Raw genomic sequence first — 27,096 nt, 5'->3', positions numbered from 1 at the left:
ACCCTATGGGTTCTTCCCGGATCAGACCCTTCCCCACATCTTCTGCTACAGCTCCTCTCTGAAGTATCCAGCTAATAGGATCTCGAGCATTTATTTCCTGCGTTCTTCAGATGCTAAAACCACCACCAAATGGAAGAAATTTGGCTTCCCTTGTGGCTCAGCTGGTAAAGAATCCGATGTGGGAGAGCTGGGTTTGATCCCTGGGTTGGGAAGATCCCCTGGAGAGGGAAAAAGCCGACCCACTCCAGTATTCTGACCTGGAGAAATGCATGGACTGTAGAGTCCATGGGGTCACAAAGAGTTGGACACAACTGAACAACTTTCACTCACTCACTTAATGGAAGAAATTAACTGCCTGCTGACAATGAGCACGAAGCCCTCACCTACTGGCACCTAAGAATTGATTAATGTTAAGCACCTGTTAACATCCAACCAATCAGAGAATTGTGCATGAGCTGATCACGTACCTTGTGACCACCCCTCCCTTACCTGGTCTTTAACTGTTTTGCTGTAACCCTTCAGGCAGTTTGGGCTTTGAGGGGCATCAGCCACTTGTCTCCTTGTATGGCCCTGCAAGGGCCTTTCTCTGCTCCAAACTCCAACATAACATTTTGGTGGTGTTTGGCCTCACTGCACACAGGAAACTTGCCTTTGGTAACAACATGGCAAACTTCAACACCACCTTGCCAGAAGATCAAAATTAGCATTAGAAAAACATCTACTTCTGCTTTATTGACTATGCCAAAGTCTTTGTGTGGATCACAACAAACTGTGGACAATTCTTCAAAAGATGGGAATACCAGACCACCTGACCTGCCTCCTGACAAATCTGTATGCAGGTCAAGAAGCAACAGTTAGAACTGGACATGGAACAACAGACTGGTTCCAAATAGAGAAAGGAGTATGTCAAGGCTGTATATTGCCACCTTGCTTATTTAACTTATATGCAGAGTACATCATGAGAAATACTGGACTGGAAGAAGCACAAGCTGGAATCAAGATTGCTGGGAGAAATATCAATAACCTCAGATAGGCAGATGACACCACCCTTATGGCAGAAAGAGAAGGACTAAAGAGCCTCTTGATGAAAGTGAAAGAGGAGAGTGAAAAAGCTGGCTTAAAACTCAACATTTAGAAAACTAAGATCATGACATCTGGTCCCATCACTTCATGGGAAATAGATGGGGAAACAGTGGAAACAGTGGCAGACTTTATATTCTTGGGCTCCAAAATCACTGCAGATGGTGACTTCAGTCATGAAATTAAAAGATGCTTGCTCCTTGGAAGAAAAGTTATGACAAGCCTAGACAGCATATTCAAAAGCAGAGACATTACTTTGCCAAAAAAGGTCCATCTAGTCAAAGCTATGGTTTTTCCAGTAGTCATGTATGGATGTGAGAGTTGGACTATAAAGAAAGCTGAGCACCGAAGAATTGATGCTTTTGAACTGTGGTGTTGGAGAGGACTGTTGAGAGTCCCGTGGACAGCTAAGAGATCCAACCAGTCCATCCTAAAGGAAATCAGTCCTGAATATTCATTGGAAGGACTGATGCTGAAGTTGAAACTCCAATACTCTGGCCACCTGATGTGAAGAACTGACTCATTGGAAAAGAGCCTGATGCTGGGAAAGATTGAAGGTGGGAGGAGAAGGGGACAACAGAGGATGAGACGGTTGGATGGCATCACCGACTCAATGGACATGAGTTTGAGTAAACTCTGGGAGTTGGTGATGGACAGGGAGACCTGTCGTGCTGCAGTCCATGGGGTCACAAAGAGTCGGACACGGTTGAGCAACTGAACTGACCTGTGAGGGGCTAAAGAACAATTTGTGACTTAAACATAACATCCTGAGAAGGATGCTGCATTGCTATGTAACATTCCAGCCAGGAAAGCATAACCTGAACCAAATCACAAGGAAACATCAGACAACCCTCTACTAAATAAAAGGGGTTGGGGGAGGTGTCACCAAAAGCAAGTCCTGGGGCTTCCCTGGTGGTCCAGTGGCTAAGATTCTGTGCTCACAATGCAGGGCACCAGGGTTTGATCCTTGATCAGGGAACTAGATCCTGCATGCTGCAATGAAGACCCAGCACAATCAAATAAATAAATACTTTTTAAAAAAGGAAGTCTTGCTTGGTCACTATGTATTGGTTTCTTTCTTTCTTTCTTTGTTTTTTCTTTGCATCTGATAAGCAATCTGTGGGGAGATACTTTAAGACCATACCAACATCCTCTTCCTCATCAAACCCTAGATTTTGCATCAATGATGATTCTTGCTGGAGTTAATTTTGACAATGATATTACAAAAAGATGGTTTTCAAACTCCTGTACTCCCTCTCCTTTTCCTAGTTGGCATTCATGCTTTAGATGATGTCCTTATGAGCCCACCTCCTTGAGGTCCACATCAGGGAACTCCTGCCCCCTCCTCCAATTCTGATAGGGGGCAGGCTTCCAGACTGCCTACCTCTAGTGCCCCACCTGGGTGCCTGGAAACCCTACCACCTTATCCTTCCAGCCCTGTCCTGAATCCTGTTACTAGAGGTGAGTCCCACCAGTACTACAGGAAGCACAGCTACCTATCAGCCTCCCAATACCAAACTCTGTCCCTTAAGGGAAGTGCCGACTGCTGACAGAGGAACAGAGTCCACGTTCCTTTTCCTATGACTTGCAAAGAGAAATATGGACATTTTCCCCAAGACCCCAGTTAGTTCTCAGAGCAATTCACTACACTGACAATGTTCTATGGACTTCAGTTCAGTCGCTCAGTCGTGTCCGACTCTTTGTGACCCCATGAATCTTACTTGGGGGCAATCTCCACCTTTCTACCTGCTGCACCTCTAAAGAGAAAAGCCGGTCCTGATGAACTGATGAACTCACAGCCCCAAATCAAGGATATGTAATCTACCTTGGGTGGGGGGTGGGGAATGCAATCCCCAACCAGGACCCCCACTGTCCTACGGCTAGTAGTCCCCACTGGGACTACCAGCAAGGAGGCAGAGGGCTTGAACACAAGAACCCACACGCTTCAGTGAAGACTGAAGACATCATGTGCCACAACTAAGACCTGGTGCAGCCCAATAAATAAATAAAATAAAAATACCTTCTTACTACACCATCTCATCTAAGCTGAGGGCATTGAATGCTCCGGGGTTCTACTATTTTGAATATAACAATGGGCTCTTGTCCCTTGCGCATTGTGTTCGTAACTTGTCCCTTCCACAGATCTGAATGGCTGCTTACTTGTGAAAGTCTTCGGTTCCCAGACATCTTAGATATCTGTACTTTCAGGATATGTCTGAACATGTGGCACTCCCCAGAATGAGGACCTCAAGACAAGGGCACCCCAGGGAAAATTTGACCCCTATGTAAATGCTTCTCCTTATATTCACACTGTGTGGCACAAGGGAGCCTGTATATTAGGACACTGAGTCCCATTCACAGTCACAACACATACCAATACTCAATACCGTCCCAGGAGGGCCATCAGATTAATACTGGCAGGGATACGACTGGAAGAGGGGTTGGCAGCTCCATGAGGAGGCTTTGCCTACCATGAGGTAACCCTAGAAAATATAACCAACACTTTAGAGAACCTAACCCTGACCGCTGGAAATGCCCTAAATAGACTTTCAACTTCTTTAAACTCACTGGTCAATGTGGTCATAGACAACAGATTGGCCTTGGATTACTTCCTAGAGAAGCAGGGTGGTGTTTGTGTGGTTATAAACAAAACCTGCTGTACCTTTGTTAATTATTTGGACCAGATCGAGGTGGGCATCAAAAAGATTTATGAGCAAGCATCATGGTTACACAGCTACAACCAGGGGTCAGACCCTAGTATCATCTGGTCCACCAGTAAGGAAGCCCTCTCTCCCTAGCCTTCCTCGGTTCCTACCCGCCCTGGGCTCAGTCATGGTCATCCTTCTCTTCCTCCTCTTTGGACCATGCCTCTTTAATCCCTTGGTGAAGTTCCTGTCTTCTGGCTTACAACAGTTCCACATTAAAATGATGGCCATGCAAGGATTCCGACCCATACTGCCCTCTGACTTAAAACAAGAAGTTGTCCTGCCCCTGGGACCCCCTATACCAGGCATCCAGAGACTTTTACTCCCTGACAGGCAGGGTTGATGCCCCTGCCCAGCCCAGAAGCAACTATAGAAGATGGACCACCAACCTTCTGCTTCCCACAAGAATATGGAAGTAAAAATCTCTGAGCAGAGAATGAGAGGGAAAGGGGCAGGACACCAACACTAGATAATGAAGAAGAGGCACAGCTGTTCTGATGTGATAAAGACCAGTTGAAACCAAGGTGGCCTTGAGAATAGTCTGGTCATTGACCTGGAGCTCATTATACCTTCACTGAGACACTAAAACCGCTCCCCCTTACATCATGACAGGACCAAAAAAAAGCCAAGTAGCCAGTGGTCCAATTCCTGGGAAACCTCCACCCTATTCTGAAATAGCAAGACGATTTCTCCCACTCAGCCTATGAAACTATCTATACTTAACCTATAAAAACCTATGACCCCATGCCACAGGACTGCATTCATGTTTTGAGAGGGTTCCACATTCCGCCTATGGAATGTGTCTCTCCCTAAATCAACTTGCTTTCCCTTCATTATGGCTGCTCTTGACTTCTTCTCTGCTTGAGAAGCCAAGAATCATCACTTGGTGGTCCGTCCTAAGGACTCCCACAGGTCCCAGGATGTGACATTTCCCTCTCCTGCAATGCATCCACCACTTATTCAGGTACTTTCATACTTTCTGCATAAAAAGCTATTCCAGGTTCCTCTTGTACTTATCCTGTTGCAGCCCTAGAATTTCCTTGAGAAGCCCTGGTTCCTTTTACAGTATTTAAAAAACAAGGTTAGGAAATCAAGTGTACTCATTGCTCTGGAGCATCTTTGGTCTTAGGCCCTTTGGGCAGGAAAACACGCATGCAAATAACATAGACATACAAACACATTTCGGACAAGGCAATGGCACCCCACTGCAGTACTCTTGCCTGGAAAATCCCATGGACGGAGGAGCCTGGTAAGCTGCAGTTCATGGGGTTACCAAGAGTCAGGCACGACTGAGCGACATCACTTTCCCTTTTCACTTTCATGCATTGGAGAAGGAAATGCAACCCACTCCAGTGTTCTTGCCTGGAGAATCCCAGGGACAGAGGAGCCTAGTGGGCTGCCGTCTATGGGGTCCCATAGAGTCGGACATGACTGAAGTGACTTAGCAGCAGCAGCAGCACACATACATTTAAATACATACCTACCCACAAAACATGCCATAGGGTTTACTTGTTTATCTTGTTTATCTCTTACACTAAAATGTAAGCTTCATGAAGGAGAAAATTTGTTTTGGTTTCTTATTCGTTATTGGGGCATAGCTGACTGACAAACAATGTTGTGATAGTTTTAGGTGGACAGTGAAGGGATTTAGCCATACATATACGTGTATCCATTTTCCCCCAAACTCCCCTCCCATCCCAGCTGCCACATAACATTGAGCAGAGTTCCATGTGCTATATAGTGGGACCTTGTTGGTTATCCATTTTAAATATAGCAGTGTATACATATCCATCCCAAACAGAGGAGAAAATTTTTGTCTGTTTTGTTTGCTGTTGACTTTTTAGTGCACAGAATAGTGTGCAGCAAATGGGAAGTAGTCAACAGACAGCTGTTGACCAAAACAGAAGAAACAGCCCCAATAGGCTAAATAATTTGCCGAATCCTCACAGCTGACCAATGACACAGCCCTCTCTTTATCATGCTTCCAAGACCCAATATAGGAACCAGTATCTGGCAGGATAGCAGATATCTTCACGGTCATTTTCCCATCTTAATTTTTTTTTTTTACCTTTTTGTTTTTAATTATTTCACTGAAGTATAGCTGATTTAAAATGTTGTGTTAGTTTCAGGTATACAGCAGAGTGATTCAGTTTATATACCTATGTATATATAATATATAATGTTTTTCATATCTTTTCCATTATTTCTGACGTCTTTTAACGCTAGACATCTGTAATTTGTATCCTCTCTTATGACCCTCTGGGATTCATAAACTCAGGTGATCAGTGGGTAGGAGCTGAAGGCTCCTAGGTGACTAGTGACTAGTCCTGGGAACAGGAGAAGCCCCCAGGCCCATCACCCAGTGGTGATGGCTGAGACCTCTCCTCAGCCTAGAATGTGATCTAAAGCAGAAAGTGGGCACTAGGTGGTGGTACCTAGAGTCAGTTATCATTGCTAGGGTACCCAGTGGCAGCCCTGATGCTACCCAAGGAATGACCACACGGAAGTAGAGCTTCAGAGAGATAGGAGAGAAGACAGACCCAGAGGGAGTAGGTGGAGACCCAGCAGAGAGGAAGCCACCCTCCAGGAGCCCTGGCGTCATGGAAACTGGCCCTGCCACTCCATCTGTCCTTGAAGTCTATAAATAGTTGGTTTCAGTATCAGCCATGGCCAGACCAGACCAGCAGCATGGGCAAACCCTGAGAGGAAGTGGATTTGCGGGAGGATGTCCCACACACAGAGAGAATGGGTAGGATGAGAGGAATGAGATGAGATGGAGGGAAAGACTTTGCCTGTCCCCACTGCACACCACAGCAGGTCACTGGCACTTAACCCACCCCACAGAATTTTCAATGCTGCCGATCATTTAGTAATGTCATTTAGATAGATCATCCCCCACCCTTCCTACTACTTTGTTCTGTTTCTGCTGCTTAGTATAGCCTTTTTGCCTCCTCATTTGCTCACACGTTTAAAGCTTATCTCAATTTCTACTTCCTCCAAGGAAGAAGTCCAAAACGCCATCCCACCAAAGACTTCTAATCAAGTTGCTGACACGTGGGCTGGGGTGACCCTGTTAGTGAAGAAAGAAGACCTGTGCCTTGGGCCCTCTGTGAGTTGGGAACATGGAGAATCTTCTGGGACCCTAAGAATCCCTGAGTAACCTCCTGTCCCTCCCTTTTCTGTTACAAAGTCTCCTGAACACTATAGCTCCTCCTCTGCCTCCCCAGCCCAGACTGTTCTCTGTTACTTAGTTTACTGAATGCTTTTAGGGAAGTCTCTTAACCTCTCTGTGCAGGCTGAGTTTGGTTCCAGAGACAGGGTTTCTAGGCAGGATGTTTATTAAGAAGGGCCCTTGGGCTCTATGCCTGGTGGAGGGTGTGACAGGAAGCTGGACTGGGCAGAGGGAGAAGCTGAGCTCCACGGAGCCCTGGAGCCAAGCCATAATGACCCATCAGAGAGGGCCCATTTTGGGACAAATGGCCGGTCCTTTATCCCCACTAAGATCAGTCACTGAACACAGCCTGGGGACGGGCATGCCCCTGGGGAGTGTCAGTCCCTGAGGGGGCTAAAAGCTAAAGGGTGTCCATCTTCCAGGAGCTGGAAAATTAAGTCCTTCCACAAAGAGAGAACTGGGCAATGCAGCGGTGCCTCAGCTTTTTCCTATAATAAGGGCATCATGACACTTCATTGGGCTCTTCTCTGGATAAATACAACCATATATGTCAAGTTCCTAGTACACATTCTGACTTGTTTAGTAATGAAGACCAAGTTCATTTTCTGAATATTGGGCTAGAATCAGCTGGGTAACTCTGACCCCAAGCTACCTTTCATCTTTTGGGGAGGTGACCAAGAGGTGGGTCCAAGTGTGCTAAGACTCAAATTTAGACTTCTGAAGTTTTTCCTCATGAGGTTACATAAAAGTTCATTGAAATATAATAACAGTAATGAAATATGTTAATCACCCAACTTCAAATTCAGGTCTTAGCAGATAAATTATATTTTTTAAACAATCCATTATCTTGTGAACAACACTACTCTATGACATTATCTTTTTGTCTTCTCCAGTACAGAGGTTCAATAGGAGCCACCTTATCTATGATTCTGTTTTGGAATTTCTTCTTTTTAAAAAATAATTAATTAGTTAATTTTGCTCTGCTGGATTTTAATTACCGTGTTCGGGGCTTTCTCTAGTTGTAGTTATCAGGGACTATTGTTTTTTGGGGTGGATGGGCTTCTCCTTCTGTGGTTTCTCTTGTTTTGGAGAAGGGACTCTAAGGTGTGTGGGCTCAGCAGTTGCAGCTCATCGGTTTAGCTGCCTTGCCACATGTGAGATCTTCCCAGGCTAGGGATCGAACCCTTGTTCCCCTGCAGTGGCAGGTACATTCTTAACACTGGGCCACCAGGGATGCCCTCTTCTTTGAACATTCAGGGATGCTTGAGAAATGGTAGTGGTCTAGCCTCTTTGACGATTTGAAGATTTTTGTGCCACATGTTCAGGGAGCCAGGAAGCAGGTGGACAAAATAGCTGCTTGTCTGCTAGGCACACGGCAGGCCTTAGATCCCCCAGCTGATCTGCCCACACCTTTATCAGCCAGGAGGGAACTTGAGCCAGTTCCGGTGTCCAGGTGTCCTTAGGCCCCGCCCCGCCCCGGCTCCCTGAAGCATGCTCTTTGTCAGGAATCCCAGAGCCGCCCAATCCCTAACGGCCACTTCAGGATTCCACCTCCCCCCCCACCCCACCCCCAGACTGAACGAAAAAGCCGGAGAAAGGAAAGAACTGGGAGCTGAACTTCCTGCCCAGTTCCTGGCGCAGCGGAGGGCAACTTCCCCGGGTCGGCGGTCCTGGACCGGCGCGTGGGATCCCAGTACACCGTACTGAGTACAGGACGCTGACCCTGGGAGTGAGGTCGCGAATTGCTGGGCCAGACAAGCGGGATAAGACCGGCGGGAAAAGATGTCTTTGTTTTGCGAACCTCTGAGCTTGGGTTTCAGTGTTTCAGTTCTTTTCAGCGGGAGAAGAAACAGTTGCCCTGATGTCTTTAGATCTGGGTGCCCCGGGCAGTTGCACTGGTTTGGGGATAGGGGTGCTGCCGCTGCGCGCGCCCCAGCCCCGCCCCAGGCGGCTAGATGAGAGCTTCCGGCTCTCTAACCCCTGGACAGAGCCGCCTCAGATCTCAGTGTAGGCTTGGAATCCGGGAGTCACTTACGCCCCATCTTGAGTCCCAGAGGAGGGGTCATGGGCACGATCTCCAGGAATGGGAGCTCTGTAGTCCCCTGAGCTAGTCCAGGACTTGTCCTGGAAATTAAATGAGACCGTCTGTAACGCCTAACTCAGCCCTAGTCTCACAAGACCATCACAGCAAAACATAAATAAATAAATGCATTTAAAAAATAATTAAGTTAATTAAAAAAAGGAATGAGGCTGCTATTCCAGGAAGCAGTGGTTCTGAAGGGTCCTGGCAATTGCACCCTTGGTGTGGGAGTAGACAGCTCTGCAGAAGCCAAGAGGGTGGCGGGCCTGTTCGCTCGGGAATCCACTAGCAGACAGCCACCCACCCTGTTCTGTCCACTTGTAAAACTGAACAGTTGGAAAGGCCCACTATTCCCTGACTTCCTAGATCACTGCTCCTCTGTCCTTTTCCCATCCTCCTTGCTTCCATTTCTTCAGCATCCTCTCTACCTTACCCCCACCCCCTCATGCACAGGTATTTTCATCTAAAAAACTATTAGTTTTTTGAACTAAAAGATTTTTAGATCAAAAAATTTCCATGGAATTTATTATAATAATAATAAACAAGGTAACTGAAGTTTAGAGAGGTTAAGACCATTCAACTAGTACTCTGCAGGAGTCAAGAGTCTGAGGGAACTGTAGAGTTTGAATTAATAAGTAACGGTTTTAAGATAAAACAAGGTTGCTTGTCTTTGGGGGTCACAGTTGTCAATCCATCACTGGGCATTTTCTGAATAGAGGCTGTGTGTCCAACTCAGAGCTAGTTCACTGGAGCAGGGGGAAGGAGATCAAAAAGATAGAAGACAAGGGCCCCCACAGGGAGAAAGATTAGCATTTAGTCTCCATCCAAGGAGCTGAGGCCATTTAATTAATTTTTATTTTGAAAACTTTACGTCATGTTAGAAGAAGTTATTGGATTGGCTAAAAAGTTCGTTTGGGTTTTTATTTAATATCTTACGGAAAAACCTGAATGAACTTTTTGGCCAACCCAATATTAAAAAATTTTTTTTCTCCAATTGCATCTCTCAAAGTTTTTGTACTGTCTCCTAATTTTTGGCAGTAGGTAGACATAATTTTTATTTTTTATTTATAAACTCTATAAATAATTTTGTTTACAAATAATAATTGGTTTAGAAATAATTGTTTCATTCTTTTTTTATATAATCTTGAAAACACATTTCCATGCCTTCTCATAGACTTTATGATTATCATTTTTAGGCTGTGCACTACTCCCTCACATGGCCATACCATATTTAGCTACTTTTCTGTGGCTGCTTAATTCCAGGTTTTTTTTTTTTTTTTGTCATTATAAATAATGCAGCTATAAATATCTTTGTACATATAGCTTTTTCTTTTAAATTATATCCTGGAATCAGTGCCCAGAAAGGGAATGGCCTGGTCAGAGTGTTGACTGTTTTTAGCTTTTGCTGTGTAGCGCCAGACTACAACTGACAACGTTTAAAAACTAAATGATGTAACCTATGTACTAGTGCCCTATATCCAAAAAGAATACTGTAAAGAATAGGAACTGTTGGCACTCACGATGTATCAGGTCTATACATCTAGGGATGAATGAGAGGCAGTTCCCACCTTTGGGAGCACAAGAGCTGTGGCTCTTCAACCTTTTTCTCTTCCTAAGACACAAAATATTCAAAACTGCTCCCCATCTTAGGGCAGACCCAGAATTTGGTTAGTCTCCCAAATTCTGCAGGGACTTGAAACACAAGCATGTTTTTAAATCAGGAGAATCTTAATCAAAGATGGTATAATTTTATCTAATAACAGTGTATGAGATACAAAAATTTAAATATATTTGTGTAGGATATAAGATTAATAAAAGTTAATGTTAATATTAATTTATTAGATTTAAATTATTAATAACATCATTCAAGATGCTCCCATTCTTATTTTTTCTGCACTTGATAAATTATTCTCCGAGAAATCTTAGTATGTCTCACAATGATTATGTTTTTTCTTTTCCTTTATATTTCTTCTGATTTTTGTTTTATGTATCTTTGTTTCTTTGTTGTTAGGTGTCTAATGGTTTATAATATCTATATTATTTGGGAATTATACCTTTTATTATTAAAAATATTCATCTTTGTTAATAAAAAAGATAATTTTTGGCTTTGATGGAGCAGGTAGCTGGCTCCTGGTGGTAACACTATTCTTTTTTCTCACATCCAAGAATATCAGGATGCGGAGTGGGTGGAAGGGATAAATTAGGAGTTTGGGATTAATAGATACACACTGCTTTATATAAAACAGATAAACAGAAAAGATCTACTGTATAGCACAGGGAACTATGTTCATTATTTTGTTATAACTTTGAAAAGGATCTGCAAAAGAACATATGTCTGAATAGTAAATCAACTAAACTTCAATTAAAAAAAAAGAATATCAGGGTGCAAAATGAGAGGGATGGATAGATGACATAAATCCACTTTAATTTCTAAATTCAAGCAAACCATTCCCAAACCAGTCACTTGTCCTGTGACACAATTGGACAAGTAAGATGATCCCTATATGTGTAAAGCTCTGCATAGGGCATCTGGGTAGGTAGGCCAGTATCACGAGGAGACAGAACACTGGGGCTCAGGTGGCAGCATGAATTGGAGCCAAGAAAAATATGAAGAACCTGAGATTCAAAGGTCATAAGGTTGGCCAATGTATTGCCTTCATTAATACTATTCTTAGGCTCTGGGATACAGCAGTGACCCAAACAGATAAAAACCCTTACCCCTGGGGAACTAAACCTTAGGGGTGGAGGCCGGGTGCAAATTAGTGAAATACTGATTTTGTCAGATGATGATAAACATAATGGGAAAATAAAAGCAGAGGAAGGTGACTCGGTGTTCTGGACAGGAAGTTTTAAATAGGGCTCTCGGAGATGACCGGACTGAGACCATGACATCTGAACAAAGGGCGAGCCTTAGGATGTCTGGAGCAAAGCATTCCAGGAGCCCTGATGCAGGGCCTTGAGGCTGGAGCGACAGGCCGGTGTGGGCAGAGAGTGGCACAAGGAGATGAGATCAGAAAGGGAGCTGGGGCCATTCCGTGGGTGGCCCTACAAGCTTCTTAGGCATTCAGCTTCACTCAAGAGTAAGTGGGCAATGAGACGTGGTGCGATCTGGCCTGGCGAATGCACTCCAGAGCGAGGGGGACAGAGCCCACTTAGGAGGATAGCGGCGCCCTGGGAACCCAGGTGTTTGGACTCAACCCGGTTACCTCTACACGCAGCTGGTCTGCCTCAGACTTGAGGTCTGAATTGTTGGGAAGGTCAGAATCTACGGCGAATCCAGCCTGTAGGAGAGGTTTCTAGGAAGGTTTTGAAGTTCCCTTACAAACTCTCGCGACGGTCTCATTAGCATTAACAAAGTTCCAGTGTGGGGTTCTTTAGTAAGGGGAGCCTGCGCAACGGTCCAGTTACACCACTGTCAGCTGCGTGGCCTCGGGCAAGTCTTCTAATCTCAGGCCGACTCAGCTAATTTATTTGTAAAATGGAGCTATAAATGCCCTGACTGCTTCACATTTTCTAGCGAGATCACTGGACAGCATCTTTAAAACATCACTGTCGTTTACATGAAAGCAAATGTGAAAATGGAGCTGACCTCAAAGGGGTGACTTTGTAAAGCACTTTCAAACTGGTTTTCAAGCGTAGACTCCTCCGCGGTCACCGGAACCTGCCCGCCTCTCACCTAGCGCCCGCGGTGGGGCTGGGAGCCCGGCCGGGCTGCGCCGGGGGCGGGGCTGTTTAGATCCCTAGACCCTGAGCTGACCCCCGGCTCTCGGGCCAGACTCTCTGCCCGGGCCGCGTGCTGCGGACCGCGGGCGGGAGGACGGGAGGGGCTGGCGGCCGCGACGCGGCCTGGGAGGAGCCGCCCCCGCCCTCCTCCTGCCTAGCTCCCGCCCGCCGCAGGCTCCACCGGACCGCGCCGCGCGCTCTTTCTCCGACAGCTGCCAGGGAGCACAGTTCGCCACTCCGCGTCCTGCCCCGTCTGTCCCCTTGGGTCGCCACCCGCCGTCGCCGCGCCATGACCACCCTGCAAATAGTCCTGCAGGGCCCGGGACCCTGGGGCTTCCGCCTCGTGGGGGGCAAGGACTTCGAGCAGCCTCTCGCCATTTCCCGGGTAAGAGGAGCCCGGGACGTGCGGGGAGCGGAGCCATCCCGGGCTGGGGAGTGGCGTGCCCTGAAGGGGACCTGGGGCGGCCGGAGCCCCGTGGGCGCAGTCGGAGACGGCGGTTTTCTGAGCCCGGGACGGAGCTGGGATCTCCGGGCGCGTCCAGGTGCGCCAGGTGCGCGGAGCGCTTTCCGCACGTCTCGGGCCCGCCGCCCTTGCCGGACACCCGGCTCGCAGGCGAGCCAGGACCTGTGGAGCATCCACTTACCGCGTCTGCAGGACAGCGGGGGCCAGTTTTCGTTCCTTCGCCTTGAAAGCTTGGCGGGCGTGTGGACGCGCTTTGTCAACGGGCGAGGGGCTCAGTGTTCCCGCAGATCCCGCTCGCTGGGAGATAGCACTCCACTGTTCTAACAACGCCGTAAAGCGGCCGAAAGCAGTTTGGAAATAGCAGGAACCACCTAGAAACTGAGGTGGAGCGGGTGGGAGGTTTACTAGGCCGGGGGTGGTGATGGGGGCGGCCCGCGGGGGACGAGTGAAATTAACAACAGTGGAAGTCTAACTCATTGGACTTCATTCATGGCCAAGTTTTACCTCTCTAATGTCTTTTGGAGAAATGGCGGGATTTTACCACCCGAATAAACCCTCTTGGATATTCCACTCCTTTGCGGGAGATGGCTGTGACATATTTCGCCTGGCATTTCGGGATTATCAACCTATCAGCTTTAAACAGGGAGGGGTGCGATGAGGGTCCTACTTTATGTGTGTGTCAGGGGGAAGTGGTGTTTGAAAAATTCTAAGAGAGCCCTCATCTATTTGGAAGGGCCCAGGTTCAACTGGAGATGACCAGATCCATCATTCCCAAATAAAGTGGAAACCCGAGGGAGATCCAGACTTAGCGTTTGGAAGCCCAGGTTTGGTCATCTGGTCTGGGCTAAAGGCAAGCTTGAGGTCCCACTGAGAGGTGCCACATTCAATGTGCCACCTGGAAGTTGGCCCAGAAATTTTTGGATTGAATTTAAAAGGGGAGCCAAAAGCACTCTGGTATCACTCTTTGCTAGGCTTCTCATTCCATTCTTGGGCTCATCTGCTTGCTGAAGGTGACCCTAGACTTGCCTTTCCAGTCATCTGAACATTCCTCTTTTTTAGAGGGGCAGTTTGGAGAGGGAGGGGAGTACCTACAGGTCATTTTGACTTAAGTCCCTGCTTCCAGCCCTGGAAAGAATATGGAAGGTACAGGAGAAAAAGAATCAGGGCCTCCTCTGAGTCTTCTGTCCAGCCATAGTCCTACCTACATTTCCTTCCAGGTGGGCCTAGTGAACTGATGAGGTCTTCTTTAACCATCCCACTCCTAGAAGGGACAGGTGCTTCAGTTCTTAGGCACTGTCTCCTCCCTATCTTCCACCTCTTGTCCCCAGGGGGCCACTTTGAGTATTGCCAGGTACATACTATCTTCCCAGGCACCAGCCAGATTCCTCAAGTGCAGAAACTACCTTTCCCAAATCTGGACCCCCCTGCCCAAGCTTGGCACTGAGCTGAACCTGGCTGTGCCTAGTAAATCTTTGCAGGCATATTAATAAATGCTTATCCAGGGGAGAGACATTTAGACTCGCTTACCTCATAGTCCATTTGTCCCCACTCTTTGTGTCTATAATTAACCTGTCAGCCCTCTCAGCTTCTGAATTTATAGGTCACATGAAACCTTTTCTTTAGAATTGGAGAATATGGCTCCTGTTAAGAACGGAAGACAGAGCAGGAGAACAGAGTAGCAGTGATTAAAACAAACAAGAAAACCAAAAAAACTTAAAAAACTCTAAAGGGAGGGGAAGAGAGATTTTACTGGTCATCTGTTGAAAGGGCGTTACTGCCTGTCATTTTAGCTGTTTTGAAAAGGCTTAATGCAAGTGGCGCTGTGCAGGAATGATGGTAGGGGGTGGTACTGAGTTCAGTACTGTGAATTCAGTAGTCTGTACCCTTATCTGTTTATTTTTTTATTAGCACAAGTGTCATGAGCATGTCGCATATTCTAGAAACTATGCAAAGCCCTAGAGTTCCAGAAATGAGAAGACACAGCTCCACTCTCAAGATGTTTGTGGTTTAGTGAGGAAAGCTAATCTTTATAACACCCTGGGCTGTCCTTTGATTGAAAAGTGAAGGTGATTCAGAGGAGGTGACATCCTCTTGATAACAATTATTTACCTGTTTACTCACCTCATTATTTCCACATGGAAAAAACATGGACCTCTGAACTTCCTGAGCATGGGGAAGTCATTGTCATAAAGGGTCCCCAGGTGGGTAAAATCTGGTGTAGATTTGATATTTGGTTCTTACTTGAGTTGTCCCTGGAGGGAGTCTCCTGTCTGAGGCTGTCTTTTTTTTTTTTTTAAATCTCCACAATGGGGATAACTCTGGTCACTGGTGGGTTAAGGTATGTGAGATTGCTCTGTAAACAGTGAACAGTATTGAGGTGTGAATGTCCACAAAGTTATACACACCTGGTTGGTAGGTGTGCTACATTTATCATGGGGGCAGATACAGTTTGCTGTGGTTTTTTATATGCAGACTTTGAGTCTCCACACCAAAGCAAACCGTAAAATTAAGCTGGAAGAGGAGTGCCTTTTACTTAAATAGCTATGTTTGCTTTCTCTTGCATGAATTATTCTGTTATTAGCTCCATCCTTTTGTTAAACTACTGAAGTTCCTGAATATAACTCTGTAGTCTTGGGTACTTGAAATTTTTTTTTTAAACTTAATTTTATTGTAAAATTAAAAAGTCATAAACTAAAAATGCACAGCAAGTGGTTATAAATAACCAGTAGAGTTACTACCCAAGTCAAGATATAGAACATTACAGAGTGCCAGGCTGGGCTCCCTGTGTTACATAGCAGCTTCTCACTAACTGTTTTACACATGATAGTGTGTAAAATATGACCCGGAGGATGGGGAGGGAGGCTTAGGAGGGAGAGGATTTATATATATTTATGACTGATTCGTGATGTTGTATTGTAGAAACCAACACAACATTGTAAAGCAATTTTCTACCAATTAAAAAAAAAACAGCCAGACCTCAGCAGCTCACTAACCTGCCTCATTGTTTTTCACAAGTTTCAGAACAGAAACAAACAGAATACATTTGTATGTGTGTGAATAGCTGCTTTTATTCCTCAGTATTTTCATCTGTGCTTTTGTGATAAATTTTCAACCCAGATCTCCAAATTTGAATGGATAAAACTATCTTTCTTCCTTTTCCCAGTTTTTCATTTAAGCCTCTACCTTGGACTCCCTACTTATCCAGAAACACATTTGCAGTTGTCCCCTGAGATTTTTTTTCTCAGTCAGATCTACAGTTGTCTATCTCCTTGAGTTATTTTTTCCTCCATGTCAATTTCTTATTTCCTCTAGTTGCTTTCAAGGGAAGCCTTCAGAGGATTTACACCCTGGCCAAAATTGCTGTTGAGTTTATGTTGACTGTTTTTCCTCTCCCAGCAACTGACAAAAGACAGGAAGGGGTGGAGCCAGAGATAAGGGATGCTCTTGGTAGGAGGCTGCTCATTTGCCTCTTGAGTCCTGGGGAAACCTCTGTTAACAGCCTCTGGTTTTCGCTTGTGCATCCTAAGGGGTGCTGAATAATGGATACTCTGTAGTCAGAAGGTCTTTTCTGACTTTTAAGAGTGTTATTTCCAGATTCAAGGGCTTACATCATGTCCTTAAGGGTGAAAGAGCAGGGCTTATCTGTCAGATTGTGAAAAGCCAGTATTGTCCATAAAGGCTCATTATGCATTAATGGTCCTTGCTGTGTGCTCCCTCATTCTGTGAAATCGATCACCTAGGAAATATTAGCTGCTCCAGCTGGTCAAAGGAGTGGAGGAAGAGGACGAATTACAGGGAATGTCATGGAAGTGAATGCTTGAGCCTATGGCATGAAACTGTCTAAGCTGTGTTATGTCCCTTTGACAAGAGTCTCTGCTGCTGCTGCTGCTAAGTCACTTCAGTTGTGTCCGACTCTGTGCAGCCCCATAGACGGCAGTCCACCAGGCTCCACCGTCCCTGGGATTCTCCAGGCAAGAACACTGGAGTGGGTTGCCATTTCCTTCTCCAATGCATGAAAGTGAAAAGTGAAAGTGAAGTCACTCAGTTGGGTCCGACTCTTAGTGACCTCACAGACTGCAGCCTACCAGGTTCCTCTGTCCATGGATTTTCCAGGCAAGAGTACTGGAGTGGGATGCCATTGCCTTCTCCGAAGAGACTCTGCATGTTACCCCAACTCCTGGGTGCCAGCTTGTTGGCTTGTCTTTGAGGAGGGGAGAGCGGAGAATGGTGTTAAGGTATTGCAAGTGAAGTTGCGACCCTGTGGACTGCAGCCATTGGAATGGGATACATAATTGAGAGGAAGTTATCATCTAACCACTGAGGTCACTTTCCTAGTCTGATCAGGACTGGGAGAAGCACCATAATTCGTCTTGTCCTGGAGCTGTTTTCTAATCTCTGCTCATTCCTTGGCATACCTTGTCACTGCTCCCTGGATGAGAGGGAAACAAGTATTCTTTGCATTTTACAGGTGAGAAGCTCCATGCCCAAAGGTCAGGCAATTTGAATTTACAGATTTTTCAGTGAATGAACTATTTCTTAGCTTCTTTGTAAAGGAAAAGGTAAAGGCTCATTAAAAATGAGCAAATGTCATAAAGTTAACTTTTAAAGGATAATTTGACTTCCAGTATGTCTCAGAGGAGAGCCTGAAAAGCTGCATGGTAGAGTGCCCGGGACAGGAACTCAGGCTGACCTCCAATCCTGAACACCACACTGGGTGACCCTGGGTATGTCACATGCCTTCTCTAGGGTTCAGTTCTCTGTGAGGATAAAATAAAGAAACAAATGACCAAACCATTGATTTTGTACCCTTTGAATACGAGGGCCCCCCTTTTTATTGTTAAAAAGTGTCCCAGCCTCTCCTATGGCATTGGTTCTATCTTTAACCACCAGTTGATTGAGAAAATGTGTTATATACTCAGAAATGTTTTCCAGTAAATTTGGGTTGTGTTATTCATCTGTGAATATCTGTGCCTAAATGACTCTTGTGTTAATCACAAGAGCCTCTGTTTACACTTGACAGGCTTGTATGAGAATATTTATTTAATCAACTTGCAACAATGACCATAGTTAATCTAGTTAAACTATATATAAGACTTTTTATATGCTAAGCAGTATTATAATATGAACATATTCTTTCAGTAATCCTTGTGATGCTTCTAAGGTAGATACAATTAAGATGCCCATTTTATGGATGAAAAAAACTGAGTCATAGAAATGTGAAATACTTTGCCCTTGTCATGCAGTAGTGAGTGGATAGAGCTGGATTTTGACTGAGTGATCTGACTTCAAAGGCCATGGCCTTAACCTCTATATCATAATAATATTGTAATAGGAGCTATTATTTTGTGAGTGCCTACTCTGTGCTAGCTGTGCACTTACATTATCTTTTTCTTCACAACCCAGGGACACAGGACACACGATAAATTGCAGAACTGGAATTTGAAACCAGGCAGATTGACTCCCAGGCCGGCTTTAACTACAGTATTCTGCCCTCTGATAAGCCATAACTATCAGTATTTCATTGGTAAAAGTATTACCCAGCACCCAGGTCTGAGAAGTGCTAATCGTGGGACAGGTCTCATCATGAGGGGTAGGACTCTCCTGGGCTCCTCACCCCTGAGACCCTTGTGCCCAGGGCGGTTTGCTAGGCTGGTCTCAGCCCCAGTGCTCTTAGAGCTCAGAGCATCTCAGAGAATAGCAACTCCCCTTCCTGTTCCTCCTGAAAAGCTAGAAGCCATGGCCCCACCTGGGAGAATTGACAGTCCAGCCATGGGAGTCCATGGCCATGCGGGCAGGGAAGAACACAAGAGCAGAGGAATTGGATGATTTGCCAGAGAAAAGTCTGCCCGGGTGGCCAGGAGGGGATTTGGGGCAGTTTTTATGACAAATGACGATTACCAGGGAGTAGACAGATCCACCTTGCCCAGCCAAAGATGGGGCCTGTAAAGTGGGAGCTGAGTCCAGTCCAGGACAAAATGTACCCATGAAAACCTGAGATGAAAAAGGTAATTTCTATGTGGCACTTAGCACCCCTTGTGATTGTTGATACTGTTATTAGCACCAGTGTGGGTGAACTGGAAAGGTCATCTGTAACTGAGGTCTGTGGTGTGTTTTCATATGTAGAGTACACTGCCTTCTCAGGAAATGCCGTCAACCTGAAAGACAACTTTCTGAAGGACATTCTGATCTTGTAGAAGGCTAGGTTCTTGACCAAGCACTTGGCCTAATTTTAATAGAGATGACTACTCAGATAAGCTTCCCTGGTGGCTCAGAGGTTAAAGCGTCTGCCTGCATTGCAGGGGACCTGGGTTCGATCCCTGGGTCGGGAAGATCCCCTGGAGAAGGAAATGGCAACCCACTCCAGTATTCTTGCCTGGAGAATCCCATGGACGGAGGAGCCTGGTGGGCTACAGTCCATGGGGTCGCAAAGAGTCGGACACGACTTCACTTCACTTTCGCTCAGATAAAAAGATACGGACATAGGTAGGACCTATATAGGGTAAAGAGGTCAAATGCATACAGATAGATGAAATTAAGGTGATGTACCAATGATTTACATCCATTTCTTTAAAAATTACACTTTCAAAGCTTTAATGTGATCAGACTCTATATGCTCAGTCGTGTCTGACTCTTTGCAACTCCATGGACTGTAGCCCACCACCAGGCTCCTCTGTCTGTGGGATTTCCCAGGCAAGAATACTGGAGTTGGTTGCCATTTCCTTCTCCAGGGGATCTTTCTGACCCAGGGATCGAACCTGGGTCTCCTGCATTACAGGTGGGTTCTTTACCAACTGAGCCACCAGGGAAGTCACAGTCAGACCCTATGACTCAGCAATTCTCCAGTTAACCGCTCAATAGAAAAGTGTCCACATGGCATGAAAGACATATCAAGAATCTTCAAAGCGGTACTATTCACAATAGCCCCAAACTCGGAACAACTCAAATGCATTAACAAAAATGAAATGGAAAAATAAATGCTGGTATATATACATATATTTATAACAAAGAATGAAATGAAACACTGCCTCAGTGAGAATGGAGGAATTACAACCATGCATGATAATATGGATCAGACAGATATACAGTGTTGACAGGAAGAAGCCAGACATAACACATAAATACCACATCATTAGAGTTATAGAAGACTAATCAAGCCAAATTAATCTATAGTGTTCACTAGCATTCATCTATGGTCGGGATCATGGTAACCTTTGCCAGAAGGCTAGTGATGGAAGGAGGCACGAGGGGGTCTTTGGAAGTTCTGGTAGCGTTCAGTTTCTTTGATTCTGATTCCATGGACTCGCTTTGTTTGTGATACTCCATCCAGTTGTTTATTCACAAATCATGTCCTTATCTGTTTGTGTGATATGCCTCAATAAAATGCTTACATTAAAACTCTTGTGCTTTGTATACAGGATCAAGTAGTATAAAAATGTGGACAGCCCACGGTAAAAAGCCTTCCCCACACCATTTCCCAATCTTACTTCCCAGAGGTAAATGCTGTTTAACAGTTTGCTGCAAAACTTTTCAGACATTTTTCCATTCATGTAGCATTTAAAAAATCAAATTACCATGTCATGATGAAATATTTGGATGTCATTGCTTTTGCTTTCTGCCTTGTTTTTAATGTAGCAAATCAAGAATTAAAGCCATCTTGATGTCATAGGAAAATAAAATCTCGGTATCAGCCTGACCAGGATTAAAACTTGTCTCCTCCCTGTGTTAGCTGAAGGGTCAGCCTCTGAAACCTCAGTGTGGGAGTAATAGTACTTGTCTTCAAAGGTTGTGGTGAGGATTAAGATGGTGTTAGATAGATCCTAGCAGTTTGACTAACACACGGAAGGCATTGGGATGCAGTGGTACTATTAAAAAATATTAATGGTAGCTAGAAGGCAATGGCACCCCACTCCAGTACTCTTGCCTGGGAAATCCCATGGACGGAGGAGCCTGGTAGGCTATAGTCCATGGGGCCGTTAAGAGTCGGACACAACTGAGTAGCTTCACTTTCACTTTTCACTTTCATGCATTGGAGAAGGAAATGGCAACCCACTCTAGTGTTCTTGCCTGGAGAATCCCAGGGACAGAGGAGTCTGGTGGGCTTCCGTCTATGGGGTCGCACAGAGTCGGACACGACTGACACGACTTAGCAGCAGCAGCAGTGCATATTGAGCACTTACTATGGGCCAGACTTTGTTTTAAACTACAAATGTAATTTCATTTAATTGAACCATGAATGAGGTTGATCCTATTATAAATTTCATTTGATAGAGACTTCCCTGGTGGTCCAAAGGTTAGGACTCAGTGCTCTCACTGTGGTGGCCTGGATTCCATCCCTAGTTAGGCAGTTAAGATCCTGCAAGCCAAGTGGTGGAGCAAAAAAAAAGTCATTTGGTAAATGAAGAAGCCTGGGCACAAAAAGTATAACTGCTCAAGGTTATGTGTTTAGTGAATGGTAAGGCTTTGGGCTGTGGGTGATTGTTATTGGGGCTGTTGAAAAGCACATGGGGGGACTTTCCTGGTTGTCCAGTGGTTAGAGTCCGCTTTTCAGTGCAGGGACGCAGGTTTGATTCCTGGTTGGGGAACTAAGATCCCACATCCCTTGGGCAGCTAAGCCCACGTGCTGCAGTGAAGAGTCCCAAGTGATACAGCTAAGATCTGATGCAGCCAAATAAATAAATATTGAAAAAAAGAAAAAGCATACGGGGTTCAGAGGGACTTGTATGGGGACTTTTGAGAGACTGATGACTTCTTGATCAATTAATCAGGGTATTCTACTTTGCTGTCTGCGTTTTAATTCTATTCCTATGTAAGTAATAATGGTTGATCTTTCAGACTACGAGAGCTTTCTCTCTAAATGGCCACCCCTTAGCATTAATAGTTTCCTTTTGCACTGAACCGTGAAGTGAAGCTAGATTAAGGCACAGCTCACCTACAAGGACCTAAACTACTTTATTGCCTCATTTTCTTAAGAAAAATGGTTATAGAGTAACTAAGAACAGTTTGAAACATTCTTGGGGTTTTCAGGCCGACTTGCCTAAGTACATACAGCTTCTGTGGCTGTAATGTGGCTTCAAAGTCTGTGCCATAACCTCGACCCACAAACAAATTGAGTCAGAAGTCTGACTAAGAAGAGTTCAAATTCCACCTCTAAATGGTATAGTGTGGGGCTGGGCTCTGCTATGTCACCCAGCTCAGAGTCTTTTAAATTTATATATCTGAATACTTTGACACAGCTGCTAGTTCAAAGGAGGTTGTCCCTCAAGGTACATGGCACTGAGATTGAACTTGAATTCCAAATTTCTTTAGTTCAGTCTTGTTTTCTATGATGTTAAAAATGCTAAACTATCATTGTTTAATATTTAAGTAATACAGCCAACTTGTAAGATGGATTTAAGGTAATTTACAGCAGTAAAATACATAGCTACAAAATTTCAAACATAAAAACACACATCAGAAGATGTAACAAAAAACTGGAACAAAGAAGAAAGAGGTGTGCCAGGACCTTTATATCAGATGGTTTCTGTAGTTGCATACTGCATTTAGCTGTGAGTTTTCTGGCTGAGGCATAATAGGAATCATGTGAAGTTGTTTAGGCACCTGGAATGAAATGACTTGTGCAGTACTCTACTTGCGTTTAAGGATGTTTATCAATGTTGTCGGAGAAGGCAACGGCACCCCACTCCAGTACTCTTGCCTGGAAAATCCCATGGATGGAGGAGCCTGGTGGGCTACAGTCCATGGGATCGCTAAGAGTCGGACACGACTGAGCAACTTCACTTTCACTTTTCACTTTCATGCACTGGAGAAGGAAATGGCAACCCACTCCAGTGTTCTTGCCTGGAGAATCCCAGGGGTGGGGGAGCCTGGTGGGCTGCCATCTATGGGATCGCACAGAGTCGGACATGACTGAAGTGACTTAGCAGCAGCATCAATGTTGTAGGGTCAATGTTAAAGGATCAAGGTTAACAGTATTCTGTGAACATTCAGGAAATTCACCTGTATTTCTGTCCACAGATAAACATCAGAGCACCTTTTGAATAGGGACAATTTTTTCTTTGCAGGATTGGGGGTGGGGGCCAGTGGAGACTTTGCATCAGAGTTGTTTCAACTGATTGACAAGTATTATATTTGGTTAAAACCTCCATCTCTGTCAAAGGAGTGGCAGTACAATTTATCATCCAGGCTGGAACACTGTTGAGAGTGAAATAGGGTGCTTTTGATAATTAAGCTGGGAAAACAGGTTTTGTCCTGGACAAACCAGGGTGTCTTATAGTCTTGGTTATAAAACTTTTCTACATAGAATTTTTTAACTAAGCCAGTGGTCACAAGCATGTTTGCCTGAAGGGGTTGGGAGGCAACAAAAGGGTTTTGACTTGAGGGTGAGGTAATGGAAAAATCAATAGCAGCAAGAAGGATGATAAATGGCAACTGGTTCCAGGTTTCTGTGTTGGGGACAGAGGAGCATGGCGTGGACTAATTGAATGGAGAGTGTCTGCCTCAGCTAAAGCAGGCAGGGTAATTAAAAAGCCGAGATAGTAGGCAAGGTTCATTTATTGGGCCCCCTCAATCTTGAGCCTAGGGATTAAAGGAATCCCTTCTCGCTGTCAATAGAACAGATAACTTTAAGTGTAAGTGCCTTCAGGCAAGTCCTCTAGGGGAAGCCAGCCTCCAAATGGCTGTCCTAGAGGCTGCATGGTCGACCCTTGAATGGATCTGCTTCTCTCAACTGCTGTTAGGGACTATCTGTAAAGGCAGTCACCTTAATGTCAGTAGAGCTAGGTCTAAGTGGTTGTTTCTTGGCAGTAACCGGACAGTTGAGTCAGAGGCTATGTTTAAATTCCTTTGTTGTTCCCCATTGTTTTCCAGATAAAGTACAGATAAAGCCTTGTTAAAAAGAAAATAACAGAACTCTTGCAGCCAGATCTGTTTTTATATTTCCAGACTCATCCCTCTCCTCCCCCTTTGCTTCCTGTGTTTTATCTATGCCAGTCCACATGCAGTTCCTATAAGCCGGAATGCTCTTTTCTGCCTCCTGTAGTGCCTTTGCACAGTTTTAAGCAATGCCTCCTCCAGGGAGTCTTCCCTGATTCCACCTTTAGGCTCTCATTGCGTCTTTACTTGTTTCTAGTATCGGCTGCTGTACATGCCTGTCTGCCCCAGGAGGCTGTGAACTTGAGAGTGTTCTCTGCCTGGGGCATTTTGTATAATCCTCACGACAACTTTCTGACACCAGGACAGTTATCACTCCTATTTCATAGGTGAGAAGAGGGAGGCACACAGAGGTGAAATATCCCACTCAGGGGTACTTAGCTCATAAGCGTCAGAGCCAGGACTTGATTCCTGGCTATCTGACTTCAGAAGCCACATCTTAATAAGCTACACTGTCTTTCAGAAAGTACTTAAGGAATGTCTGTCTGATGAGTGAGTGAATGAGAGAAAGGAGGTAACAGGAGGGATAAAATAGGTATATGCCATAATACAGAGGAAGAAAGTCATCTTTTCATTTGCGATGGCCAGTGGGTATGCATCCAGGTTTATATAAGAGCATTAGTTATTTAGATGTGTGTGCAATGGCACCCTACTCCAGTACTCTTGCCTGGAAAATCCCATGGACGGAGGAGCCTGCTGGGCTGCAGTCCATGGGGTCACTGTGAGTTGGACACGACTGAGCAACTTCACTTTCACTTTTCACTTTCATGCATTGGAGAGGGAAATGGCAACCCACTCTAGTATTCTTGCCTGGAGAATCCCAGGGGCGGGGGAGCCTGGTGGACTACCGTCTATGGGGTTGCACAGAGTCGGATATGACTGAAGCGACTTAGCAGCAGCAGCAGCAACATGTGTGGTAAGTCACTTCAGTTGTGTCTGACTCTTTGTGATGTAAATTGAAGAAAAGGGCTTGTAAATTGAAGAAAATAGGTGAGCCTCATCATAATCCTATTCTGTGCCATTTAGAAGTGAAATTCAGTGCATCTTCTTTTGTGTTCAGGAGTCTGACGGCAGTGCACAGGCTTTAATAATGCAGTGAAGGGCAGATGTACAGGTTGGCCTCTGAGAAAAGTGTCTGCCTGGCGGGGCAAAGGGTGAGAAAGACTTGAGTGAATTCTGCAGAAAACGGCAGATTGTTCCTTAGTGGAAATTGTGCTTAACCCCATTTATTCTCAGGCAGGAAAAGTTGTGATCAAATTGTATGGTCTCTGAGGAAGAAAGCTGGAAGAGGGTTTTGCGGATGTCCATTGAAATAATTAATGGGCCTGTCTCTTTGGAGCAGAATGTAGGACTTCTCTTTAAGAAGCTGAAGCTGACTCCTTTATGAGCTGGTTCTGATGGAATTTGAGGGTCAGGAGGAAATTAGAATAGACAGTGTGGCAGACTGGTTTAAGTGGAAGGACTCCAGAGCCACACAGCCCGCCACTCACCAGCTGTGTAACCTCAGGCAAACTGCTTAACCCTTGTTACTCTACTTCCTTCTCTGTGATGATGTCAATAATGTTGGCTACCTGATAGCATCTCGGGAGGATTGGTGAATTAACCCTTGCCAGACGCTTTCACTGTGTTTGACACATAATTAGCACTCATTAGCTGATGAATGTTGCTGTGATTGTGATGAATAGTTGATGTGCAATAAGGATCGGAGTCCTCCATTCAAGATGGGAACTAACCAGAGGAGACGCAGGCCTTCTCTCCTGAGGGCTTTTCATTTCTGATTTGAGTATTTTATAAGGGAAGGTGTTACTGGGTCCCAGCTCAGCACAGACCAGTGGAGATGGTTAATAGATGGCAGGAGGTACCCAGGCCTTGGTAGGAGTTTGGGACACTCCAGTTCCCTGTGTTGAAGGCCACAAGAGATGAATCTCCTCAATTCTGGATTTGTCTTCAGCTCTGACAGTTATTTGGGTTTGGAGCTTCTGCTGCTGGCACTGTGGTGAAGCAGGAAAGGAACGGAGTTTGGTTAAGTGAGAGGATCTGGTTTCAAGTTCAGGCTCCAACCTTTAGCAGTGTGAACTTGAGTCAGTCACAGCTTTTCTGGGTTTCAGTTTCCTCATCTGTAAAATTATCTTACATGTTAATGGTGAGTTCATCGTCATTATTATGTCAAGTAGCAGAAAGTATGTGAGAGAGCTTTGTAAAAAGCAAGTCCCGTAATTTCATTTAAATCTACTTTTTTCCCCTAGAAATAAACAGCTCATGAAAGAATATGGACTCTATTTGTGTGTGATTCTGTCCAAGTTCCATCTGATGATAGTGTTTTACAACTTTCTGAGATTTCTTTTAACTTCCCATTAATTTGGCTTAAAAAAAAAAAAAGACCAGAAGAGGGGATGGCCAAGCCTTGATTACTCAGGCTCAGGGCTCTTAAGACTGGTTCTAGCTCGTCCAGAATCTGTCAGGATGTTTTGAGCAGAAGTGTCTCACCTTCAAGACAGTTTAAACCAAGTGCTGGAAATTCCAGAGTTCTTAGCAGCTGAGCATATGCAAGAGGAAACTCTGTTTTCTTTTTCTCAAGCTTTTTGTCCCCCCAACCCCCACCTTATTTTAGTTTTGTGAGTGGTCGCATTCCAGGAGAGTGATGCTGGGGAAGATGGTTATTTGATTCCTTTTGAAATAGTCACTTTTTTTTTTTTTTCTAATTTTATTTTATTTTTAAACTTTACATAATTGTATTAGTTTTGCCAAATATCAAAATGAATCCGCCACAGGTATACATGTGTTCCCCATCCCGAACCCTCCTCCCTCCTCCCTCCCCATACCATCCCTCTGGGCCGTCCCAGTGCACCAGCCCCAAGCATCCAGCATCGTGCATCGAACCTGGACTGGCAACTCGTTTCCTACATGATATTTTACATGTTTCATTGCCATTCTCCCAAATCTT

At 45.0% G+C, this 27,096-nt stretch overlaps 1 protein-coding gene and 1 long non-coding RNA gene across 3 annotated transcripts in view; one reads left to right on the top strand and one right to left on the bottom strand.

Moving 5' to 3' along the window:
• LOC133239214 (uncharacterized) overlaps nt 1–16,614 on the bottom strand; it is a 61,467-nt gene extending 44,853 nt beyond the window's left edge. For both annotated transcript variants that reach the window (XR_009733759.1, XR_009733758.1), the window contains exon 1: nt 13,405–16,614. This is a non-coding gene — a long non-coding RNA (uncharacterized LOC133239214). The remainder of the gene's footprint in view (nt 1–13,404) is intronic.
• PDLIM1 (PDZ and LIM domain 1) overlaps nt 12,899–27,096 on the top strand; it is a 41,113-nt gene continuing 26,915 nt past the window's right edge. The window contains exon 1 of the mRNA XM_061402902.1: nt 12,899–13,145. Coding sequence (XP_061258886.1) covers nt 13,050–13,145 — 96 coding nt within the window. The 5' untranslated portion in view covers nt 12,899–13,049. The remainder of the gene's footprint in view (nt 13,146–27,096) is intronic.

This window comes from Bos javanicus, chromosome 26 (assembly GCF_032452875.1).
Source record: "Bos javanicus breed banteng chromosome 26, ARS-OSU_banteng_1.0, whole genome shotgun sequence".
Lineage (NCBI taxonomy): Eukaryota > Metazoa > Chordata > Mammalia > Artiodactyla > Bovidae > Bos > Bos javanicus.
Note: the sequence above shows the minus strand (reverse complement) of the source record. Positions and strands in the feature narration are given on the sequence as shown.